Below are 24,871 nucleotides of genomic sequence, written 5' to 3'. Positions count from 1 at the left end.
ACGTAGAGCACCATTCCCGAATTTGTTCCGTTTTTTTTTCTTGTTTGGGTGTTGATAAAGTGCTGGCCATGGCTTCTGGCAAGGTTTTTTTTCCCTTCCACAAGGGGCAGCATTTCCCTTTTTTCCATGTTAGTGCTTTGTTACAGCTTCAGCTGTTGTTAAAGCGCTATATAAACCAATACTATGTGTATGTGTATTGCATTGTATTTTGGACAACCACCCTCATTTCAACCTCATATAACTCCAGATCCATATAATTTAGGAATTAACTATTTTTTTTATTAAAGAAGAGAGTCTCAGGTTTCTCCTGCTGCATTGCATGTTTATGTAGTCCTTTTTTATAAATAAAATTATAAATTAATAAATAAAATGAGAATAGGGTGGCACGGTAGTTGACTGGTTAGCATGGATCGGAAAATGGATGGATGAATGAATGGATGGATGGAAATATGAAAATCATACCATCGCTGCCTCCAAGTGTGAGGGAATGCACTTTTATGTCGCTGCAAACTACAAACACAACAAAAAGTGGGTGAAGTGTATCCTGGATTGTTATGTTTTATGGCATCTTCTTCATAGGTGGGTGGCCTACCAGTACCCCGGCTACCGTGGTTTCCAGTATGTCATGGAAATGGGCTCTTTCAAGCACTGGAATGAGTGGGGAGCTCACCATCCCCAGATTCAATCCATCCGTCGGGTGAAAGATATGCAGACACACCGCAGAGGCTGCTTTGAGTTGATTGCGTAGAGGTCAAAAAGGGGCCGCGCTGTACTGCAAATGACTTGCAAAGTCTTCACTGACCATGTTCCTGTGCAAAGTTTCTGAAGATTGTTACTGATTTTGTTAGCACAGTTTGGGAGTAAATACAACTTCCATGGTAACGGCACTATTGGTAAAATGCATCAGGTAGCAAGGATCTTTGTCTCCAGACCTCATATGAATGATAATTACATTTTCCATATCAGGTTTCCTTGACAGTTTGTTCCAATGCTTTTTTTTTTCCCATTAATAATGCTGCACCATTGTGAACAATAATGCCAATCAACCTGCATAACACAGTGGTCACCTATATAGCATAATGTCGGGTAATAGTCATTCCACACTCTGGCCTTTGCAGATATCATAATCTTTGCTTGTCCATTTGAGCATTTTGATGGGCCTGCTAAGAAGACTTACATTTACACCTTCTCAGGGATGCTGGCTTCTGGAACCTTCCTGTGAAAACAAAGACATATTTAAAACAAAGAAAGATTGCAAACTTTGTCAAATTGTCAAACTTTTGTCCTTGTTTTTTTTTTGCAGTCTGTTTTGCATTTCATTGAAGAGTATTATAAGAATATATTTTGCCTTTGAATACCAATATGCTCGATATAATTTTTCATTGAAATAGCTTAATTTACATCCACGATGGGCCATTTTGCGAATCCCACTGTGGATACATTTAAACAAGGAGAGATATTTGTTTGCTTCTTAGCTACTTTTGAAGTGCCCATGAGCAAATCACGACCTCTCATAAGAACCGCTCAAGAGTGCTGTTTGCACTTCTTTCTCTCTTTCCCAGGCTGCATGCGTGTGATTTGGCCCTCTGTGACATTGGGGGTTTCTAATAGGTCTATAATAAATGTTATTTAATGTACATGGTACCCAATGTAGTGGCTATAAAGGCAGGGGTGCAGCGGAAGAGAGAGAGAGAGAGAGAGAGAGAGAGAGAGAGAGAGAGAGAGAGAGAGAGAGAGAGAGAGAGAGAGAGAGAGAGAGAGAGAGAGAGAGAGAGAGAGAGAGAGAGAGAGAGAGAGAGAGAGAGAGAGAGAGAGAGAGAGAGAGAGAGAGAGAGAGAGAGAGAGAGCGAGTGCAAGTGTCAACGAGCAGACGAGTGCAGATTGCCATGACGGCGCGCGCAGCGCTCGTTTAGAGCCGCAGGATTTGGATTAGCCTGTAGGAGAGCCGATGAGTCTTGAGGCAGTGAAGGGGGAAGGCAAGGGAAGAAGGGAGGGAGGCTGATTTGGATCTTTTTCGGGATCGAGAGGAGAAGAAGGGACGTGCGAGGAGAATGGGCTATTTTAGACGCGGGCATTGAGAGCGTTTTTAGCGCGGAGTATTAGGCAGCCTTCGACGCGAAAGCAAATCGGCTCCCCCGGCCACCGCCGAGTCGACGACGGCGACATCTCCATCGACTTGCCGTCGGGATAGCGCCAGTTCTGCCCAGTCTGCTTCACGCGTAAGTGCTCTTGGCCTGATATGAAAGTGCAGCAAGGCTGCAACTCATCAGACATGGGCATACCCGTCACCACCGAGGAAGAACTGCGCCGAAATAGCGTCATCACGCCCGAGGATGTGCTTGGTTTACAGAAGATCACAAAGAGTAAGTAGCGTTTGTCTCTTTGATACCCGTTTAATTGGCAACATGGAGGCGTGCAGTTAAATAATCGCTGCTTCCGATTAGGGTTGTCCGTCTGATCGTGTACAACCCATGTATTACTTTTGTATCCTGCAACATTTGCATTCAACGAGGTCTAAAGGAAACTAATGTACCATGGACAGCGACACAAAAAAACTCAAAAGGCTAAACACACTCAGGCTCCCCCGATAACGTTTGTTCGATCAAAATAACTAAACAAAAACAAACAAACAACTGCGACTTTAGTTTCCAAGTTGGAAACCAACCTGCAGATGGAATGGAACAAAACAGAAAAAGGCATGCAATCCACTGGCTAAATATCAGATGTTAGGTGGATGAAACACAAATATATATATATATATATATATATATATATATATATATATATATATATATATATATATATATATATATATATATATATTTTTTTTTTTTGTCGGATCACAGTTCACTTTCACCAATTATTACAGAAAAACATGGCAAGAATCATTCACAGTCGAATACATTTTCTTGTAAACACAATTGATCCCATTTGACGGACAAGATTTGTGAAGTAAAATTCACTGCTGCTCAGTATTTTCACAAGAATTATGAGTGTAGATATCACATTGGTGAACATTTTAATCAGAAATGTAAGGAAAAGGAAGTGTTTTCTTCCTACTGTTTCTGAACATATTTTTTTTCTTCAATAATAATAATAATACTAATAATAATAATAATAATATCATAAATGATACAACTATTATAATAATATCATAAATGATACAACAATAATAATAATAATAATAATAATAATAATATACTAAAATAACAATATCATGCTAAAATAATAATAATGCTGATAATCATAATAATCACAATTCGCATAATTAATCTATATTTTTTGTTGTTATGATTATCATTGCTATTGTTGTTGTCAGCATGAAAGTATGAGTTAAGGGTTTGAGAATGTTAAGAAATAGATTGATTTTTTTCTTTCTTAAATGTCTAAGACAGGGGTCTCAAACTCGCGGCCCTCGGGCCAACTGCGGCCCCCGAAAGAATATTTTGCGGCCCGCCTTGATATGGAAGATTAATGTTAGTGAGGCCCGCATGATTGATACGAATGAAACTTGTGTGTGAAGCTGAACAAGTAGGCCAGAGAAGCCATGTTTAGGACAGTTCATATTCAATATTGTATTTATGTTAAGAAAGCTAAAGGTTCAAGAACTGTTTATACAGACATTGAGAAAACCACAGGAAAACTAATTATTAAAATAATTAGTTTTCCTGTGGTTTTCTCAGTCGTCTGTATCTGCCTTATGATCATTATAATTATTTTATGTATTTATTACTGGTTAATTTATTTTTTATTCATTTCTTCATTTATTCATTTAATTCATTTTTTGTGTGTTAAAAATAAAGATTTTAAGAACATTGGAATGTTTTATCTATGCTTTTCTTGTGGAAATCATGATGTGGCCCAGCCTCACCCAGACTCTGCCTCCAGCGACCCCCGGGTAAATTGAGTTTGAGACCCCTGGTCTAAGATATAATTTAAAACCATGCTAGATCCGTACTGAGGAAGTTTTGTACATCAAATTTAAAATCAAGTACAGAAACAAACAGAACAGAAAATATCTTTAAAATCCCTGATTGATAATACTGTTGACCACTGTTATCAAGTGGCCATGATAAAAGTTCATGAAAATGTTTTGAGTGTGTGATTAAAACATTTTATCAATTGATCCATTCTTGGAGCCACTTATCTTTTTACTAAAAATATATACAAAATCAACAAGCCATGCAAAGATGGTTTCACCAATTCTGGGATACTGCCTGAGCGGAGAAAGTTTAAATCAGTGTCAAATCAGTGAAATAATACTTAAATAGCCATGATAGTGCACTAATCCTGCCTCACCATTGACAGCATGTAATCTGGATTAGGTTATTATGCCCCAACGTAGCTCACAATGATTCCACAACAACTAAAATATATGCATACAATTGTGCAGTATCTTGTCATTTTCTTCCAGTGAGGCAAACTGTCAATAAATTATTCTTTTGCTTTTTATTTTGGATTACTAGTTTTTGCTTCTTTTGAATGTTGCTGTGCCGATGACCATTTTGTGTTTGGGAGTCTTTTACTGAGCGAGTTGCTTGTTCTGTAGCCACAAAGGGACATATGTCTTCTTGTGCCGGTCCCGAGCCCGGATAAATACAGAGGGTTGTGTCAGGAAGGGCATCCGACATAAAAGCTTGGCCAAAACAAACATGCGGATCAAACCTCTCATGATGGAGGACACTGATTTGCTGTGGCGACTCCTTGAAGGGAAAAGCCGAAAGGAAAAGAAGAAGAAGAATTGTGTGTGTTGCAATGTTGAAGATATTTTGTTTCCGATCGTTTGCTGCAAACAAATTCTTTTTATTAACATCAGATTTACCGACGTCGTGCTCCGCTCTACGGTCATTAGGTGTTGCATGTAAGAGTAGTTTATTCTCCCTAAGCATCTGTTTGATTGCATGTTGTTTGTAAGGCATCAATAATCATTTTCTTTTCAATAGACTGAAGATTTCTTGGGGGAGATATTGAGAACAGTTAGCAGGACAATTATTTTTTATTTATTTATGTATTTATTTGTCGATTTAATATGACAAAGTCCTGCCTGATGTCAGTCGGTAGGCGCAAGGTCATGTTTTCATGGCAGCCCGCAGGCAGTCAGTCATGGTGTCTCAGTGCGATTACTGTGACACAACACAGGCAGCCAAGTGCACATCCGGCCAAAAAGCAGCACTGGGAAAGGAAAATCTATATCTTTCTGTTCTTGATACTCCTCATCAAGTCGATTCCTCACAGGATGAAACTCCAAAGAATTTGTTTTTGAAGGATACTGCCTGTCTCTCAAAACATGGCATTCCCATCCTCTCACCCCTCTCTTGCCTCTTGGCCTTTGATAGGCAATGTGGCATTTATCTTAATTCCTAAACTTTAAAATAAAATAAAAAAATATGATCACAGTCCTGATTTGGAATGTGTGCAGGCACTTTTCTGATTGTGATGTCGACCGTCAGGTAACGATTAAAAATATGTCCTGGCAGAGATTCTACAGCAACGGTAGCCCCGTATTTCTATTACTTGACATTACCAGTCCAGCCTTTAATCACTTTCTTTTGTGGTTTAATTGGGTGTTTTAGAGGAATAATTTTAAATGCATACTCAAAATAAAAATTTTGGGCGAAGTAATTACTCTTCTTTTTCTTCCTTTTTTTAACAGATATGCACATTATAGAATTATTATTATTTGACAAATTTCTCATCCGGTATGTTCAATATGCCCTCATGTAAAACTGCTCTTGTGTGATTTGTTGGCAATCCAGCAATAAAAAAGAAAGTCTATCCTCTGTAACCTCTTCCTGAACCAAGCAGTGTGCCAAGATGCCTTCGGGTGCAGTTGAAGTGAGACATGACCGTGTGAACAAAGAGTTGTAATGCTAATGTCATTGCAGCCTGCCCCTGGTGATAAATTATTGTGCATGTGTATGAGTGTGTGTTGTGAGTGCACACGGCTATCTTCGCGAGAGGTTTGGATGGGAACATGTGGTGTGGGAAGTCAATCCTTGTCTGAAAGTCTGTAATTCCACGCTAATCTCCGGGATTAAAGAGCTATACGTGGCATCTCACTTTGCTCTTTCGCAATGTCACATCCTGGTCCCGTTTGCATGAACATGTCGAGTATGACTCAAAATCAAAATGATAATGTTGACTAAACAAAACATTAAAAGTGCATGTTTCTAGGATACTATATGTACCGTATTTTCCGGTGTATAAAGCGCACACCCAATGAATGGTGCATTTTCAAACATTTTCCATAAATAAGGCGCACCAGACTATAAAGCGTACCTTCAATGAAAGAAAACTTTTCCCAAATATAATATATAAATACGTAAAGCAGTTTTGCAAATATAAGGCATACCTGCATATAAGACGCAGTGTCATTTTTGGAAGAAAATGAAGGCTTTTGGGTGCGCCTTATATAACGGAAAATACGGTATGTTCTTCAAGAAAAAAGGCCTTGTCACTACACCCACTAAGGTAGACAAAAGAATATGAGTGGTCCACTTGGTTCTTTGAGACAAGTCGTTTCTATTTATATCCTCCTTGCCCTTTGCAAGCACTTTTTGTTTTTCTCATTTCATCCTCGTTTATTGTTACCGCCGTCATTATTTGTACGTTGTCGACCTTGTGCCTTTGTCTACAAATTCATATTTTAGTCAAAATCTTTATCTGAGTCTGATTCCTTCATTAAATAATGAATTTAAAACAATACACTTAAAACACAGTTCACAAAAAATATATCCTACCCATATGCATGTACAGTACAAAGTAAATGCATGAAAATACGAATTGGCAACTTCAGGGTTACTGTGGGTCTTAAAATGGATTCTGTGTGCCATGCCTCAGCTGAAACCTGTCTTCATTACGGTAATCACATCAATGATCCATCAAGTAACTGAAAAATGGTCACTTTATGACAGTTCATTCATTCATTCATTCATTCATTTTTTTCATTATTTTTTTTTTCATTCATTTTTGCTGCTATTAATTGCATAACCGGATCTATTCTGTAGGAAAAAAGGGCGCTGGCCACCCCGAAAACATGGGAAAAAAATCACATACTATTTTCCTTAGCATGATTAACAGAAAGCTGCTGACATTAACTGGACAACACAAACAACACACACCGTATTTTCCCGTGTATAAGGCGCACCCAAAAGCCTTGATTTTATTCAAAGGATGACCCTGCGCCTAATGCGTAGGTGCGCCTTATATTTGAAGTAACATTGAGCCACAACAGGTCTTGTAACTACTGTCAGCAGCCAGTGACTCCATTTCCCCCTGTCGAAGAAGTAGTGTGTACCCCCGGCCACTACTGTAGCGCCTTATAATATGGTGTGCCTTATATTTGGAAAACATTTTCATTCATTGAAGGTGTGCCTTATAGTCCAATATGCCTTGTACACCGGAAAATACAGTAATTGCTTTCTGGACTGACCTTGGCATGTTTCAAAAAGTTGCCGAATTTGAAATTAAAGGTCGGCTTTCCACTAAACTTAGCGTCTCCTTGACATACAATGCTTGTCTCACAGTTAACTCAAAAAGGTGTCCACTCCAGTGCCAGGGTTTTTGTCATTGTCATTTGAATTGCAGGACCCACAGAATATTGACTTTTAGGACTACATAAACATTCAATACAGCATTAGAAACCTTAGGTTCTCTTTTTTCATGAGAAACAAACAGTTAATTACTAAATTATATGGGTTTAGAGTTATATGAGCTTGAAGTAAGGGTGGCTGTCCAAAATACAATGGAATCCATACATATTGGTTTACATAGCATTTTAACAACAGCTGAAGCTGGACAAAAGTGCTAACATGGAAAAAAGGGAAATGCTGCCCCCTTGTGGAAAAGAAAATGTGCTGTGAAATGTAAATTTCTCCACTGCGAGACTAATAAAGGCATATCCAATCCAATCCAAAAACACTGCCAGAGGCCATGGCCAGCGCTTAATCGGCACCCAAGCATGAAAAAAAACAGAACCCGAACAAATTCGGGAATGGTGCTCTGTCATATTTTCAATTCCCGAATATATTCGTGAATGAAAGTGAATTGAGTTAATATCTATCATCTAACCCAGGGGTGTCAAACTCCGGTCCTCGAGGGCTTTAGTCCTACATGTTTTCCAAGTCTCCCTGTTGCAACACAGCCTCGGGTGCGTTGCAACAGGGAGACTTGGAAAACATGTAGGATTGCAGCCCTCGAGGACCGGAGTTTGACATGCCTGACTAACCTATGTACACCAATTACGTACTACGCTCCTATTCACACCACCTTGTGGAATCTTAGCGCATTACCAAAAAAATGCACTGTGACCCTTAAGGAAAAAAAATCAATATACAGTAAAGTCTCGTTATATCGATATTCAAGGGAGTCCGAAAAAATATCGATATAACCGGGACTATCGATATATCCGACCCTGTTTGCATGTAATTTTCTCCATGCGTGCATAGAAATAGTATCGATATAACCGGGACTATCGATATATCCGATATCGATATAACGAGACTTTACTGTAGGTTTACATATTTGGCATTCCATTGAATCTATTGTCATCAACCCTCTTAACATTTTTACAATATTGGATTTCATTTTTTTTCCTCATACCTCTTTTTCTCTTGAGCTAACAACAAAACGAGAAGACTTCACCTATGCACCTTTATCAACTCCCTCAAGTAAATGCTTCATTTGCATGCCGCCCGAAATTGCCTTTTAATTTTTGCGGCACACCAATTGAGCAGAGCAGTCAGGTGGATGAGGCCAAGGAAAAAGCAAAGTGAGCAGGCACTACTATCAAAAGGGTTGCTAGGGGACCATAATGAAGGAAATCAAGTGGGGCTTTTTTTTAGTGTGTGCATGCTTGCATATGTCAGTTGTGTGTGTGTGTGTGTGTGTGTGTGTGTGTGTGTGTGTGTGTGTGTGTGTGTGTGTGTGTGTGTGTGTGTGTGTGTGTGTGTCTGTTATTTTATATATTCATAATATCAAGGAGTTGAAAACCCTGCACACTCCATAAGGCAACTCCAGAGCTTCGATCATAGGCACAAAAACTAACATATAATGCAGATGTGCTAAGCATTAGGCAACAGAGCTGTCCTGCAAATTTCAAGGTACAATCTCAAATTAAACGGTGGTATGATATGGGAAAGGAAGCTAAGGAAGATGTTTTTTTTCCATCATTTTTACACTATCATGCATGATATTAGTTAGTTTGCGGTGAATCTGAATGTGCATCACTGCCATTGACATGAATTAATGACATGGTTCTGCTTTTGGAAGCAATTTTTAGAAATAACGGAAAGCTAAATAATCTGCTCCGTTTTCAAACTGTCACAGTCATTAAGCCTTTAATATAAAAATGTAAGTAATATTCTTCATTGATTAACTGTAATTAATGTATTTATATATTAAGTGGAAAAGGGGAGAAAAGTGCCTGGAAACCAAGGCGACTCAAATGTGTTACAACACCCACTGAATTGTGGCTCATAGTGGCAAACTGAAATTGAGATGAATACGTTTCTGCATTTTACGGCCGCGCCAATGAGCTTCTTATATCATGTGAGTTCCAAACTAAATGTAGACTGACGCAGATTTTCTCCCTCCTCATCAAACCTGCAGGAGAGGGCATTGCATCAAAGCAACTGCTGTAAACCCTCTTAGAGAGTCTTGGAGGGGTGGGGGGGGTAGAGAAAAATGTCTGCACGCTGTGATGTTTAGCATCAGTGCACAGAACTACATGAAAGGCTATTTCAAAACTCAATTTATGGTATGCAGCCATGTATACATTCACACGCATTTCATGTGTGTGTTTCCTTGTTAATTTTAACCACAAAAGGAATCAGTCAAATCGTGCTTTGAGCTATGGCCTCATTCTCGTTGCAAATGCCAAACAAAGAACATCAGGCTAATAAACGGCGATGAAGAGTAAAAAGTGCCTCTTGAAATGTGAAGCGAAGCATGAGCTTAATGACTAATGGGTTTGTTATTTTTAACTACTGCATTTGCATACTGAGTTTCTCGAGCCAAAACGTAATGTGCCTCACTGGCGTGAAAATGTACACAGTACATTAAATGACTCCAAATAGCTTTCTTGATTGTAACCTTGTTCATACCGCGGGGCACTTTAACCCCAGGTGTCAACCGTAGTGTGCTTTATTTTATGGAAAGGTCTATAAATATCTTCAAGCAGGTGGCTAAAGCCCATGTAGGCCATCTGCTCTCTAACACCTACAAATACTAAGATGATGCTCGACGTGGATTTGTGTGCATTTGTAAGTGCAAGTGCACACACAAAGCGGCATCGTCGGGTGCTTATCTCACTTTTTTTTCTTTCTGCAATAAGTGTGATCTTATATGAGGATGTCCATTCAAAATGTATTACCAACAGGGGATGGACAATATAGCTTTTCCAAGGTGTGTCCATTTGCACTATAGTTGGGCCATGTGAGGGGAACACACAATAAGCCTCTTATTTCTAATCCTCCTTCCATGTTGGCAAAGAAGTGTTTCAGGTTTCACGCACGCCCGCACACACACGCACAGTGCCGCTAGTCTAATGTGGTGAAAAGGGGGCTCATCCTCATGCGGAACATTGAAAATGTCCACAAAATAAGGATGGGATGTTAAAGGTTTTACAAGTGAGCAATGGTGAGCACAACTGCCTCGCAGTCAAAAGTTCACAGTTTGAAACTGAGCTTCAATCTACTTGTGCAGCAAATTCTATTCTCCTCATGCCTGTGTGGGTTTTCTCTGGGGACTCGGGTTTCCTCCCACATGCCGTCTCTGCTGGCCTAAGAATATCTGAATCACAGATTAATGTGAATTATAGTTTTGTCCATGAATTCTTATTAAATAATTCCAAATTGTCCTTTAGCTTCCTTTCATTTCTTTTCCCCTTGTTGGGCTGCTTCGAGATGTGTGTTTTCGTATGTATGAATTTAACCAATCATATTTTAGCCATCATTTGTTATTAGGGTCAGAAATCTACCTGGATGCGTTCATCGTCAGTTCTGCAGACCCTGGAGCATAAAATAAGTGAAGATGAAACTGTTGCTTAACCAATCAGATTTCGAGTTGGTAGCCCAAAGAATGCTTGAAGGCGTTGATCAAAGTAAGAGTTTTCGCAAACTATGATTGGCTAGTCACATGAATGGCTAGTCACTAGCCAACATTAGTATCATCCGCTTGTAATAAGAGCATACTGGCTGTCACGGTTTGCGAAGTGGTGATGGTTGTGGATCCCAAATACACAGGCAGGCGGGAGCAGCAGGTTGTATTTGACAAATTGTATTAAAATAAAGTCAGCAGGAAGAAAATCAAAAACATCAAAGTCATCCGAACAGAAAAGTACAAAGTATCAAAGAAAACCATGAGTAAAAATCTGCCAAGATTAAACAAACCTGACAGGGTGAAGCAAACACATACAATGACCCGACATTGAATGGTCGTGCCGGGAGTCCTTTTAACTGCCAATGATTGGAACGACCAACACCTGTGCAGCTGCAGGCGGGTCGACAGCGCCACCCGTTGGTCACCAACCAGATCGTGACACTGGCCAGAGCTAGCACACTGTATCTGTAGCGAGCTGCATAAACAAATATATTGTAGTGTTGATTTAATAGTGGTTTTGTCAACCCACAATGGCCGAAGGAGGAGAAGAAATGGATTTGGTTGCAGATGTACTGTTAAAGCCATTTTCAAGACGGGCTTTTCAAGAATAGATGGACATCATTTAGCTTGAACAGCTCAGAAGCTAGCAAAAATAGCAAACAGCATTGCAATGTTATGATGTTATAATGAATCCACACGTTCATAGTAAAAATTCGAACAGTTTAATGACGTTATTTCCTTGCCAATGACATCCTCCACTGGCAACACAGTGATAATAAATTGACACAAACACTGGACGTGTAGTAAATCACACCACACTCGTAGCTGTAGAGTGATTCAAACGTCGCACTACTGATGGCCTAGTCAAGGAACCATCTAACTTGGAGTAAACTGTAGTAGAATTCAAATCACATGATCATGAGCTCACTTGTAGAAAATTGACGGATGGATAGATTGTCAGCGGTTGGTTATGCATTCGAGCACTTTTCTGGCCACCTGCTCAAAACTTAACTAAAATTACATCAAGGCAGGACAACACGTGATGAATCGTTTAGGTGACTGGAGCTTTTGTCTTCTACGTTTCAGATTACCTCTGCTCACCAGAGGAAAACGTCCACATGATCGACTTCACCAGATTTAAGATCCGTGATATGGAAACAGGAACAGTGCTGTTTGAGATCACTAAACCTCCAGCACCAGGTCAGCTCATTAACCTGAAGAAAAAAACGAGTCACTCCACTATATCGAAATGGGTTGTTTTAACTCAATTTCATCCTCATTCATAATCATATCATTTATTCATAGCAGGAGGCAGAAAGCAATGTGACCCCAACGCCGGGCGCTTTGTTCGCTACCAGTTCACCCCCGCTTTCCTCCAGTTGCGGCAGGTCGGAGCCACGTAAGTCTGTTTTGTTGCTTTTGTGAGAAAGGCAAGAGGGTGTTGAAACAAAAGGGCTGGTTGGGGGCGAGACAGAGAGAGAGAGAAAATGTCAAAAAACTGAAGGATGCACTTGTGCGCTCAGTCTGTCTGCTCTACCCCGAACAGTCGAACGGGATGTAGTAGGAGGTTGTGTGGGCTGACGAGTGAGAACGTACAGAACAGACAAGCTGTCAGTGCATCTGAGCAACACTGGGTAATATTTTAATATGAAACAACTCTCTACCTTTTAGTCATAAGTAATTAATTCGATCAAACCATCTAAACATCCGAATTGTGTGTGTGTCTCTATATGTCTTCTAAATCTTAATTTGACTGAGGATATTTCATTGCTGTGTGTGTGCAGAGTGGAGTTCACAGTGGGCGACACCCCCATCAACAACTTCCGTATGATCGAGAGACACTACTTCCGCGACCAGCTGCTCAAGAGTTTCGACTTTGAATTTGGCTTCTGCATGCCCAGCAGCAAGAACACCTGCGAACACATCTACGAGTTCCCAGCACTGTCAGAGGACATCAGTAAGCGCAATCACACACATTGCATGTGGAAATTCAGGTCTAACTTAACTCATTCACTGCCAGACGTGCAAAAATGTGCCCACTCCAGTGCCAGAGTTTTTGAAATTTTCACTCAAATTTTAGGACCCACAGAGGTCATGTATTTATTTTGAAAAAATATAATGGCTCACCATTAAAACAAAGATGTCACAAAGAGGATAATACTCACCTAATCATGATCTCATCATAGTTTACTTTCTAATATACCATATTTTTTGCACTATAAAGCGCACCAAATTATGAGGTGTAATGAATGATGTATTTCAAAACTTTTTCCTTACATGAGGCGCACCACATTATAAGGCGCTAAAGTAGAGGCTGTGGTGATGTTATGCACCCATTAGCAATAAAGGGAATGTCAACAAAACAGTCAGATAGTTACATGCTGAATAAACACATTTGGACTCATCCCTCCAATATTGGAAGTAGGACATTTTAAGCAGCATTTATGCAATTGCATATATGCGTATATCTATATTTTTTATTTTATACTGCAATCTGTACTGTGTACAGTTCTTTTTCTGAAAAACAAAAACAAATTTCTGCATGCAATACTTTCTCTTTTCTGGGCCTTAAATTTTGCTGCTGGAGATTGCAAATTGCTCCATTGTAGTACTAGTAAAGTTTTTTCTTATCTTATCTAGATCAGTCAAACTTTATTAATTGACTACAAATTAGCTTTCTGACACTGTTGTGGCTCAATATTACTTCACTTATAAGGCGCACCGGATTATGAAATGCAGGGTCATTTTTTGAAGAAAATTAAGGTTTTTGGGTGCGCCTCCAGTCTGGAAAAATACGGTAATTGCTCTTTCTGACAATGATGCTTGTTTTGATTCGACACAGTGATAATAAATTGATTGTTCTCATGTATTTCGCTATGACGTTGATTCGAAAACTATAATTTGCAGACACATTATTCTGGGATAAATTGCACACTTATGCGTGGACCTCAAATTGCAATCCCACCCCAAAAAAAGGCTCAAACTTCTTTCCATAATCGCGTGGATTTGATGTCACAAAGCTCCAACAGCTACTTTGTAAATCCCCATCATTTTGTGTTCTCTCCCAGTGCGTGAGATGATCCTGCATCCTTATGAGACGCAATCTGACAGCTTCTACTTTGTGGACAACAAATTAGTAATGCACAACAAGGCAGACTACTCCTACAGCGGGGGTCCGTAGAAACATCACCCCCCCCCCCCCCCCCCCACCCGATCCCCTTCTTTAGACATTGTCCACTCAGCTGTTTCCACATCAGGAGATGGAAAATAGAAGAACCCACGGACGTCTGTTTCATTGTGTGTAGCACACTTGTGAGCATACAGGTGTGTGTGTGTGCGTGTGTGTGTGTGTGTGTGTGTGTGTGTGTGTGTGTGTGTGTGTGTGTGTGTGTGTGTGTGTGTGTGTGTGTGTGTGTGTGTGTGTGTGTGTGTGTGTGTACACGCGCGGCCGGCAAATGTGTTGTGAATCCAGTCCATAACAGTCCGTTAGATAGACACTGGTTCATTTCCGTAGCATGTGTGCTTTGATAGGCAGAGATGGCATCATACTTTGTTGTTATGGGCGCTGATATTTATTTAGTTTGTCCTACAGATGGATTCTATTTCAAATTGCACATGACTCGGTCCCAACGCCACTCCGCTCAGAATGAGAGACGGGAAAATGTTCTCAGTTATGTGTGTGTCTTTTTTTTTGGTTTGTTTGTTTTGGTTTGTTTTCAGGTACATAGCACTTTGTGTGTCAAGAGTATTTTTCAAAGGAGTAGCCATTTTGAATTGTCAGACTGTATTAATAGAAATTTTGATATCAATGACATACATTGTAGTACAGAACACTGCATATACATTTTAGTCATGATCATAAATGGTGTAAAATATAATGTCCAATTTTGAAGAGTGAAATCAGAATCATTGCAATAAATATGGGACTTTTTTTCCCGAAAACCTGCGCATGGTGTTTTTTATGTTTTTCAAAAAATACATAGGTGTTAAAATTATTTAATACATGCGTTTTATCATATCAAATGTAATGCCACTAAGTAGCACAGATCGGAAGATTTCAGACCATAGAGTCTTTGCTATCGATATATCCGATCCTGCGTGCATGTAATTTTCTTCCTGAGTTCATATCATAGAAGTATAGTATAGTATCGGAATAAGCAGTACTATCAATATAACCGATATCGATATAACGAGACTTTACTATGTATATATATATATATATATATATATATATATATATATGTTAATGAATCATTTAAAATTGAAGCATTTCAACAAGTGCATGATAAATAGTTTATATAATAGTTTATACAAAACAAAAGAGAGAGTGATTTGTCATCAATGTAATTGGTCATGTAAAATGCAAATTGCATTCACAGCATGTACCATTACTCAAAACCACCTCACGGTCATCTCATATCATCTGAGGTTCAAAAATTGTACTGGTTATGTTGTCTTTGCTCAAATTGTCCATTTTGTTCTCAGAATGTGTTAGATTATATGAGATGTAAGGTCAGACAATACGTGGGAGCGATTCTCTGGTTTGTTGATGTAGGGTGGAGAATTAAAAACAAACAAACAGGAAAAATAATGATTTGAGGGCTTGTATTACAAATCCACAGATGAAGCCACTACCGTAACGCTCATTCAAATCACAGTCATGTATCAAGGTGCGGCCTACTTACACCAAGGATGTGGCGCAGCAGGTCAAATACGCCGGCAAATTGTCTGCTGAGTAAACATCAGGATGCCAACGGCCTGAACAGTCACGTTTCACGCTTGGTTCACATGATGTGTCGTCAATCTCTAGTTTACAGTGTCCAAATGGCGTGACCGGTGAGGTCTCGCTGACGGGCGGTACGCCGTCTTCACAGCCGGGATGGATACAGGATGACTGCAGGCCAGAGGTGATGGATACAGTCGTGGGGGTTGTTTGCAGATGCGACATTAGGTTGTCTTTTTTCAACACCTCCCACAGGTTACCTTCAAAACAGTTTGAATTGACAGGTGTTTTCAATTAGGCAAAATGCTGAGTTCAAGTCTTTACTGACGCGAATAAAAGACAACTGTCACCTGCATACAACCATAGGAATGGAATACTGGAAGAACAAGAAACCCTTCTTTGAAACTTTGAAATTCTTAGGAGACAAATTGTTCGATCTCGAGAGTGCTTGCCTCCCATTAAGTGAGAATTTGTTTTCTGCTTATTTCAAACAAATGACATACCGTATATTTAAAAAGTTTTTCCAAATATAAGACGCGCCGATTTATAAGGCGCACCTTCAACGACTGACATATTTTAAAACTTTTTACATGTATAAAGTGCTTCAGATAATAAAGCAGACGATCAACAAATGACATATTCAAACATTTTTCCAAATATAAGACGCATCGATTTATAAGGTGCACCTACAATGAATGACATATTTTAAAACCTTTTCCATCCATAAGGTGTACTGGATTATACGGCAAACCTTCATTAAATGACATTTTAAAACCTTAAAATTGGTGACCCCACCGTGATATCGGACTGACAGACAGAACATCAGGCGCCCAAAAGATCGACAAGGTAAGAGGACAATTATCCTCCAAATTGATCTTATATGTGTTCGCTGAGATCAAGGTAAGAATTACGTCTTGAATTGATCTTCTAAAAAAATCTAAACAGAAATAATCCTTCAACTGCCTACCTTTCAACTGAAGATCGGTCAGGCTGGGGTTGAGTACATCTACTTCATAAGTATCTGCCTCTAATTGCAAGTCCTGAGAGCCTCTTCGACCGACATTGAAGTCGTCCTGGTAGGTGGTACCGTAGGCCGGTGTCAGCTTCCCAGTCGTGATTAAGTTCATGCCGCCAGGATGGACATTTGGTATGTGTTGATCATCACACGGGGATCGCTGGGCCATCGAGTCACTAAAATGGATGTCGGGGAATGAGTTGATAGAGGACTGCTGTGAGGCAGGGGGAACACGTGGATACTGCGAATGTCGATGAGCTCTGCTTGGTCGTTGGGTCGGGACACCGGCAAGTCTTGCGTATGATGCCGTTGATTGGAGCTTCTTGGGCATCTGTCCGATGAGACGGTCGAGGTCCTCTGTAGAAAATAAACATGATAGTGTGTTTCACTTCATAACATTCAAGATTTTTCTAACCTGGTCTCGCCATGCTCCTGCGAACGCTGACGGGATCTTTGCGGCACCATTTGTGTAACTCCTCCTGCATTTTCTCCACTTTGTCAGGATTGAGACCCCACAGACAACCTTTACGTGAGGAGTTGCCATTTTTGCCCTGTAACTTTTCAAAGCATTTGTTCAGAGAGAGGTTGTGTCGCACAGAGTTCTTCCACCCATCTGGGGCTGTCTAGAAACATACGGGACAAGGGAAGTCATAGAATGAGATTATTACTGTTAAGACAGAGAAAATAACACTTGGTATGTACAAAGATTCACCCAAGTGATCCATTTTCCATATTTTGCTTAATAAAATCGAGAGTGAGCTTGAACTCATTACAGCTCACTTTGGGCAATACACCCTGGACTGGTCGCCGGCCAGTCGCAGTACATTTGCAGACGGCTTTCCTAGAAGACTGTTCTAAGTAAGCTGGCCGATCTTGGTATCCCATAAAGCATGTCAAAGATGGGCAAATTATTTTTTGAAAGGGTTTTCAACTCAGTTCTGTCAAATATCAACAGATTGTGTGTTTATAATACGATTGTATTGTTTGAATTAGCTTCACACAATAGTGTAGCCCTTGTGTTATTGTTGTTGCAATTATAAAAACTGGAAAAAAGAAAATAAAAGTCCAATTATGTTATATACATTTAAAAACAATAAACCTTTACCAAATGTGGTGTACTACTAGTTCATCCATGAGGTTTGTGGGTAAGGTTAAAAAACGACCATCAAACATGAAGCGCATGCTCATTTCAGAACCATTATATGTGTATACAGTATATTGTTTGTGCAATCTTGTTTACATATTAGTGTGTGTGTGTGTGTGTGTGTGTGTGTGTGTGTGTGTGTGTGTGTGTGTGCCTGCGTGTGTGTGTGTGTATATATATATATGTGTGTGTGCATGTGTGTGTGTGTGTGTTTCATACAGTATTCAAACTCAGAGTTGCAGGTGTCAACAGACTTACTGTCAAATGCAAATAACTAACTTGAGTGAAACAGATTATTGCTTTGCAATAAAATTCCCATTAATCTGTCACGTTTTCTGGCTCTGCCGCATGCTTTTGCAAGTGACAGACAGCTTTTTATGGAATGCCGCTATCCAAGTTGCACACAGAAGCATATATTTCCAATGGCGAACCTGAGAATACTGCAGATAAATTTGACACTGACATCCAAACCTGCAGCAATGTGTGTGTGTGTGTGTGTGTGTGTGTGTGTGTGTGTGTGTGTGTGTGTGTGTGTGTGTGTGTGTGTGTGTGTGTGTGTGTGTGTGTGTGTGTGTAACCACATTTTAGTCACCAAAAATGCACTGTATGATCAAATTTGAATGTATGTGTGTTGTATCAACCGCACAACAATGGATTTACACCAGTGGTGGGCCGTCAGGGCCAGCAAGGCCTTCTCTGCTGGCCTAACATAATCATACATCATTATCATAATTATAATAAAAGTCAATTTCATTAAAAAAGTATTTTTTTCTAAATATATATATAATTATTCTACATATTTTTTTCTTGATGTTTTATCCATTTGGTTATGCTCCTTTCAGTGTTGTAGTTTTAGGTCAGAGTTTTTAATCCAATCAGAATTCAGCTAGTTTGTGTCGCCAGGCTCTATGAAATCTGACAGACGCCTTCAGAATCAACAGTCAGGGCGTCTGTGCGCTGTACATGAACGGGCAAATGTAGTTGATATACAGTTGCGATAGCCAATCAGATCACGAGTTGGCACAGTAAGGCCAGCTAGAGGGCCTCGCGTTGAACATGACGTACGCGTCCTGTGATTGGATACTCACTTTACCTCAGCCCTCAGCAGAAATCAACCAAGCTGACAAGGTTTCAGATCAGACCCAGATCAGACCCGGAAACTTTTGCAGAAAAACCAAGTATATCTACTCGCTTTTTTAACTCACAATGGCTGAAGGAGAGGACAACTCGCTGTCGCATGTAGGTAAGCCTATTCTCAAGAACAAATGAAAAAGATTTGTTTACTTTTATTTTCAACAAATAGTTCGTTTAGTGAACGTCTTGTTGTTTTTCTTATATTAAACTGACATTTTGTAATTTAGCGTAAAATCTTGTTAAAGATTGCATATTCTTGGTGGACTTAATAAAACTTTGTGGACAAATGATTTTAAATTTCCTTTTATTTTTAAGTGTTTGCAGCATCACGTATCGTGACAAGTTCCAATTGCTGATGCAGATTTATTGATATGTAATTGCTCCTGAAAATAGCCTGTGTTGTAGACGATTAAGGTGATGCCACGCCCAGTACTGCGTGCGTGTGCTTTTGTAAATGATATCTCCAGCCGTTGTGTCATAAATTATGGTATTACGAGGGATATTTGTTCAAGTCGGACTAAGCAGGACTTCACTGAAGGCCTAGGTGTGAAATGCACGGACCGCCACTGATTTACACTACATATAAACAACCCTCCTATTACAGTACACCAAAACAGCTTAACTGAATCTGTCTGTAAGACCTTCCTCATACCTTTACACACAGTCACGAAAAAAATCTCAACAGTGTGTCATTCATCATTATTACAGAAGAAGTAATTAGTGTCATCAAGTATACAAAGGCTATAACGAGTGGTAAAACAGGATCATGGGAAAAAAACTAATGACATATTGACTTAGCATTGGGAAAACAATGAACAGGCTACCGTGTCATACTTTAAAATAGGGGAAGTTTTCAGTCATGAAGCTGTAGATCTCATTGACGGGGAGGCTCCCTGTTTCACTGTTTTTCAGAGCCATGAAGATGAGAATGCTGCAATGACACAGGGAAAGCAGACTTACAAATCTATGGGACATGGGCATTAATAACATTAGTGGTCAAACGTGTCCTTAAGTAAATTCAGCATTTATTTGGATGATTTTGATATTATTCCATCATAGAAATGTAACAAATTTGTTGACAGTGGTCGTGATGATGTCGTGTATTAAAATGTGTATCGATGAAAAGGTTTCTTCAGCCGTCATCTGTACTTCTTTTGTACTTCTTTCAAAGAAGAAGTAATTAGTGTCATCAAGTATACAAAGAAGTACAGATGACGGCTGAAGAAACCTTTTCATCGATGGACCACTCCTGTACGACTGATAGCTTACACAGACGTATTAAAATGTGTCAGCAATTAAATTTATTATCACCTGTATGAGTAAATGGGCTTGGGGAAGAGCAGCTGTGAGTTGTTCCTCTGATGAATTTGAGTTGAGAGACTCTGAAAAGAATAATTTGGCTTGTTGGAATGCGTCTCAGTAGCATACGGCCATGTCACAACCTGTAAAGAATACACGGGGATGATATGAACACCTCATATAGTATCTTTTCTTTAGTCGGATTATCTTGTCCCACTGTTGCGCTGATTGCCCTTGCTATTGATCATTGGACCTTTTGTGTCAATTTTACAGAGCCAATCACAGCTTTTTTCTGTTTGTTATCTTTCTTAATCAGAATCTGAATCATCTTTAATAGACAAGTATGTGGAAAACACAAGAAATTTGTCTCCGGTAGAACACGCTGCACTTGTATCATCATACAAAAAAGTTATGACATGGTATTGAGTATGGAGGACACTAATAAAGGCTAATCTAATCGAATTCCTTAATGTAAGTGGCACTTCTCAGGAACAACTGTGAGACAATGTGCAAAGTATCAAGCAGAAAGTGGTTCAAGTGAGTACAGAGCTGCAGCTATAATGATAATAACGGGATACTGTTCCACAGGGTTGTGTAAAATTGCAAAATGTTATATTTGGGTTACTGTTTAGAGATTTAATGGCAAGGGGGAAATAAACTGTTTAAATGTCTGCTGGATTTGGTGCGCATGGATCGGTAGCGGCTGCCTCAAGGGAGTAGCTGGAAAAGGTGGTGGGCAGGGTGCGGAGGGTCCCGTAGGATTTTCCGCGCCCATGTCTTGGTCCTTACAGTGTGCAAGTCCTTAGAGTGGGAAAGGTGGTGTCCTAACTGCCTGTTGAAGTTGTATTTTTCTATTTTGTGGCAGCCCCGAACCACACCGTGATGGAAGAACACAATAATGTCAAAGAAATAACAGAATATTTACATTAAAAGGCTGTTGGAAAAATGTTGTAAAACATTCCTTCTGTGTTTTGAAAAATGTTGTTTCTAGATAGCGAAACAAAATTCATGATCTCTGCTTTCATTGACCGGCAAAATTCATTGTAAATTGCATGTAAAGCAAAATTAATCTGTCAGGACTTATATGTTAGTTTAGAATTTAACACAATATCTTCATATAACACAATATCTTTGGTAAGAGCAAATAAAGTTTGATGATATTGCGGTGCATATACAGTACAGTACAATATTTTTTGTAAGTTCTCATCACCTGGCCATTGTAGGTGGATTGTTCCCATGGCGTTTGCAACTCATTTTTGGAACCGAGTGTGATGCAGCTCATCTGTGGGTTGCAAATCTCCTGCTGGTTGTGAAAGGGAGAGGAACCAGCCTGAAGACAAACTGCATTTGTCAACGCATCCTCGCTGAGCTGGCGCTGGTAAGGGTGGAAACGACACGCCTCGACGATGCCCTGTTGTCCCATCCCTACTACGCTGAGCCTTGAGGTGAGGGAGGGCCTGGCTTGCTGGGTAAAGTGGACATCTGGGCAATGAGTTGTCTGTGGCTTCAAATGGTGAAATATTAGTCCGTGTAGAGAGGGAGGGGGGCTTAATAAAACAAAACGTACTTGTCTCACTCACCTGTGATTCTGCTAACTGCTGACAGGAGGTCCCTAGGTGCTCCTGTGGTGTGTTAACTTTGGGCAGAGGGTACGAGGTTCGAGACGCGTCCTTGTTGGGTGAAAACATCGGCGAGCCTGACATTCTGTTCCAAGATGTGATTCTGGAAACATATTCAATCAAACGGGAATTTTTAATTTAATGTCCATCCTCACTGTAATTACGCAGATATGGTTTCTGTGTGCTTCTATTAATGTCGAATCTGCAAAAGCTCACGATAAGGCATTTTTCTTTGTTCCTCTCAAGTAAGTGCCTGTTAACCTCAGCTGCAGTGTGTCGTCCTAGACTTCAACAGATAATAAATCTAGTTTGACTCGTGCGGGTTAACCAGGGGTAAAAATTGCAAACTTTGTACAGATATGTTATCTGATCCCAGCAGAGACTGGAGACGTGTGGTCAGTGGCGGTGACCCCATCAATTTTATATAAAGGAAGTGCATTAAAATGCCCAAAAGCCGTGGCTTTGTTGATCATGCCATGCCAAATATCACTCAGGCGGAAATGAAAACAGAAGAGCAGTCCAAGTGCTTTGTGTCTACATGAAAGCAGGTAAAAGGGTGAAGGTGTAAATGGAAAGATTACATTTCATGCTGCCAAGCAACAAACACCGCAGTGAGTGACTGACACGCTTTTCTCAGCTTGAACGCATGCACCAAGGCGTCAAAGTTCAAGTAATGTCTTAACAGCCCAGAAAGAAAATTGAAATCACACAGTTTGAGTTTGAATGATAATTTCTTATCGTGATGTATACATTATCAATCCTTACTTGAGTCACATGCAAAAAAACAAAAAGTGCATTGTGTGTCAGGGTCGGTTATACAAGGTTGCAAAATGATAAGCACTGTTCCAAAAATTCAACAAAATGTTGATCTGGTGAGTGAATGGCCTGTTCATTAATTGACATTCATACCATGCACAGATGCTCGCTAAACAACCCTGCTCAGTGATATACGAGCTTGACAGCTCATACTCACTTCTCTTTCTCTTATTTAGTCACGTTAGTTTAGAAAGGCTGCTGCCTCACATACTGGAAAGAGATCATATTTAGTAACTAACTTGAGTTGCAATGGTTGCTACAAGTCTCCCTTTCAGGCAGCAGATTGACAATTGTGCAAATGTTATGACTAATTAAAATCAATGGTCTGCATTTCGGTCAATTTAAGTCAAACTTAAAAAAATACACCATGCATTTTTGTATTTTTATTTTTCAGGTTATAGAGTTTCTACTCCATAACTGCAGAAGTTAATTTAATAAATACACCCCAGTGATAAATGTGCATAAATGTGCTAAATAGATTGCAGGAGGACAGATAAGACTCACCCTGAATTTACAAATCAGCAAAAATGTCTTCGATGTGGCGTTATGCCTCCGGATCCCTTTTAGGCTTCAGCACCTCCTTGTTTCATTTCTTGCAGATGTTCTCTTCGGTGTGCAAATTGTCAAAATGTTCATTCAAGCTGTTGATGGGCCAGTTTTGGATTAGACTGTATGTAATATTGCCATGCCATGTGCGTGCATGTGTGTATCAGGCACTTGTCCAACGAAAGACAGGAATGAAATGACAGATGAGAGAATATGCCAGAAGTGAACCTGCTGCAACAGGTTTTGATGGATGTACTTGTGCGCTCACTGGCAGCCTTCTCTTGCTCCTTGAGTGACGAGGACATAAGATACACCGAAGGCTCGATCGCACACAGCCAGCGGCACCTTGCGCTGTTTTGCGCTTTCACAATTCCCACACCTGACAACAACAACAAAACTGCAAAGAAAGTAGATAGTTCGTTCTGGAACCTTTCATTCACCCACCAACTTTTGGTGCCTACAACACACGCGCCAAACCTGAGGCCCGCAGGCGAGATCTGGCAAGTGACTTCATTTAATATGGCCCGCTAAGTAAATCATATGTGTTGAATTCATGTTTCTTGCAAATGGTCTTCACTTTTAATAAATTAAATGTATTATTATTATTAGTAGTAGTAGTAGTAGGTTTTCTTTCTTTTACTGCTTCATACATCAAAGAGGGTGCAGAAAGTGCTTCAGATCCCCAGAATCAGAATCAGAATACCTTTATTCGTCCCGCAATGGGGAAATTTGCAGTCCACAGCAGCAATTGAAAAGGGATGGAGTTGGGGTGGGGTGAAAGGATAGAAAACAAGATATTCTAAGCATATCAAAATAAAAATGTCAACTGTATACTGTGCAAATGTAAATGTGCAAAACCGTTCCATAAGAGAAAACAAACTGTACATAGTGCAGAATCAAGAAATGCATTTTGATATATTGCAACAACCCATATTTACAAGTGTCCAGTTTTGTTTTTTTCCTTTTTCTTTTTTCCACATGTGATCATTGAGAATTGTGAAGCCTGACAGCAGTCGGTAGGAACGAGCGGAGGTACCTCTCCTTCTTGCAGCGCGGGTGTAATAGTCTCTGGCTAAAGGAGCTACCCAGTGCTGTCAGGGTGGGCAGGAGGGGGTGGGAGGGGCTGACCATCATAGCTTTTAGTTTAGCTAGCGTCCGAATGACTCTCTTTGTCTTTTGTGTTGTGTCACGTCATTTGTTATTTACTGTTTTGTTTTTTTATTTTACTTCAAAATGGCACCGCGAGAGTGGCTGCCTTTGCAGCAGGTCCTGTATTTCGTTTTTCTACTTCTTCCTTTCCTTTGGATTGGGTTGGATTTGCCTTTATTAGTCTCGCAGTGGAGACATTTACATGTAACAGCAGCAAAGTGATGAAAGGAATAAAAGTAGAAAAACAAAATACATGAGCTTTCCTCCTGAAATGTAAATTTCTCCACTGCAAGACTAATAAAGGCTAATCCAATCCAATCAAAAAA

The 24,871-nt window shown here is 39.9% G+C and overlaps 3 protein-coding genes across 9 annotated transcripts in view; 2 read left to right on the top strand and 1 right to left on the bottom strand.

Annotated features, from left to right (window-relative positions):
* The window catches only part of crybb1l3 (crystallin, beta B1, like 3), a 5,066-nt gene extending 3,705 nt beyond the window's left edge, over window positions 1–1,361 (top strand). For both annotated transcript variants that reach the window (XM_089013357.1, XM_089013358.1), the window contains exon 6: window positions 580–1,361. In XM_089013357.1, the coding sequence (XP_088869483.1) occupies window positions 580–748 (169 nt within the window). In that variant the 3' untranslated portion in view covers window positions 749–1,361. The remainder of the gene's footprint in view (window positions 1–579) is intronic.
* On the bottom strand, window positions 1,081–24,871 carry foxn1 (forkhead box N1). 5 transcript variants are annotated; one of them, XM_089013352.1, is made up of 9 exons: window positions 23,355–24,871; window positions 21,996–22,137; window positions 21,626–21,913; window positions 20,428–20,558; window positions 19,951–20,047; window positions 17,254–17,461; window positions 16,791–17,195; window positions 15,786–16,083; window positions 1,081–1,216 (listed from the first exon to the last, which is right to left on the bottom strand). In XM_089013352.1, exons 2-9 carry the CDS (start codon window positions 22,116–22,118, stop codon window positions 1,180–1,182), a joined length of 1,587 nt encoding a protein of 528 aa, XP_088869478.1. In that variant the 5' UTR covers window positions 22,119–22,137; window positions 23,355–24,871; the 3' UTR covers window positions 1,081–1,179. The 5 variants fall into 5 exon arrangements, with proteins under 5 accessions (XP_088869478.1, XP_088869481.1, XP_088869477.1 ...); XM_089013355.1 differs by having other exon boundaries at window positions 21,626–21,880; XM_089013351.1 differs by having other exon boundaries at window positions 21,626–21,919; window positions 23,355–24,868.
* Window positions 1,870–14,817, top strand: unc119a1 (unc-119 lipid binding chaperone a1). 2 transcript variants are annotated; one of them, XM_089014339.1, is made up of 5 exons: window positions 1,870–2,363; window positions 12,187–12,300; window positions 12,409–12,499; window positions 12,885–13,057; window positions 14,169–14,817. In XM_089014339.1, the coding sequence occupies exons 1-5, from the start codon at window positions 2,240–2,242 to the stop codon at window positions 14,279–14,281; spliced, it is 615 nt and encodes a 204-aa protein (XP_088870465.1). In that variant the 5' UTR covers window positions 1,870–2,239; the 3' UTR covers window positions 14,282–14,817. The 2 variants fall into 2 exon arrangements, with proteins under 2 accessions (XP_088870465.1, XP_088870464.1); XM_089014338.1 differs by having other exon boundaries at window positions 1,871–2,363; window positions 12,406–12,499.

The sequence above is a fragment of the Hippocampus bargibanti genome, linkage group LG14 (genome assembly GCF_051943395.1).
Source record: "Hippocampus bargibanti isolate YZ-2025 linkage group LG14, ASM5194339v1, whole genome shotgun sequence".
NCBI lineage: Eukaryota > Metazoa > Chordata > Actinopteri > Syngnathiformes > Syngnathidae > Hippocampus > Hippocampus bargibanti.
Note: the sequence above shows the minus strand (reverse complement) of the source record. Positions and strands in the feature narration are given on the sequence as shown.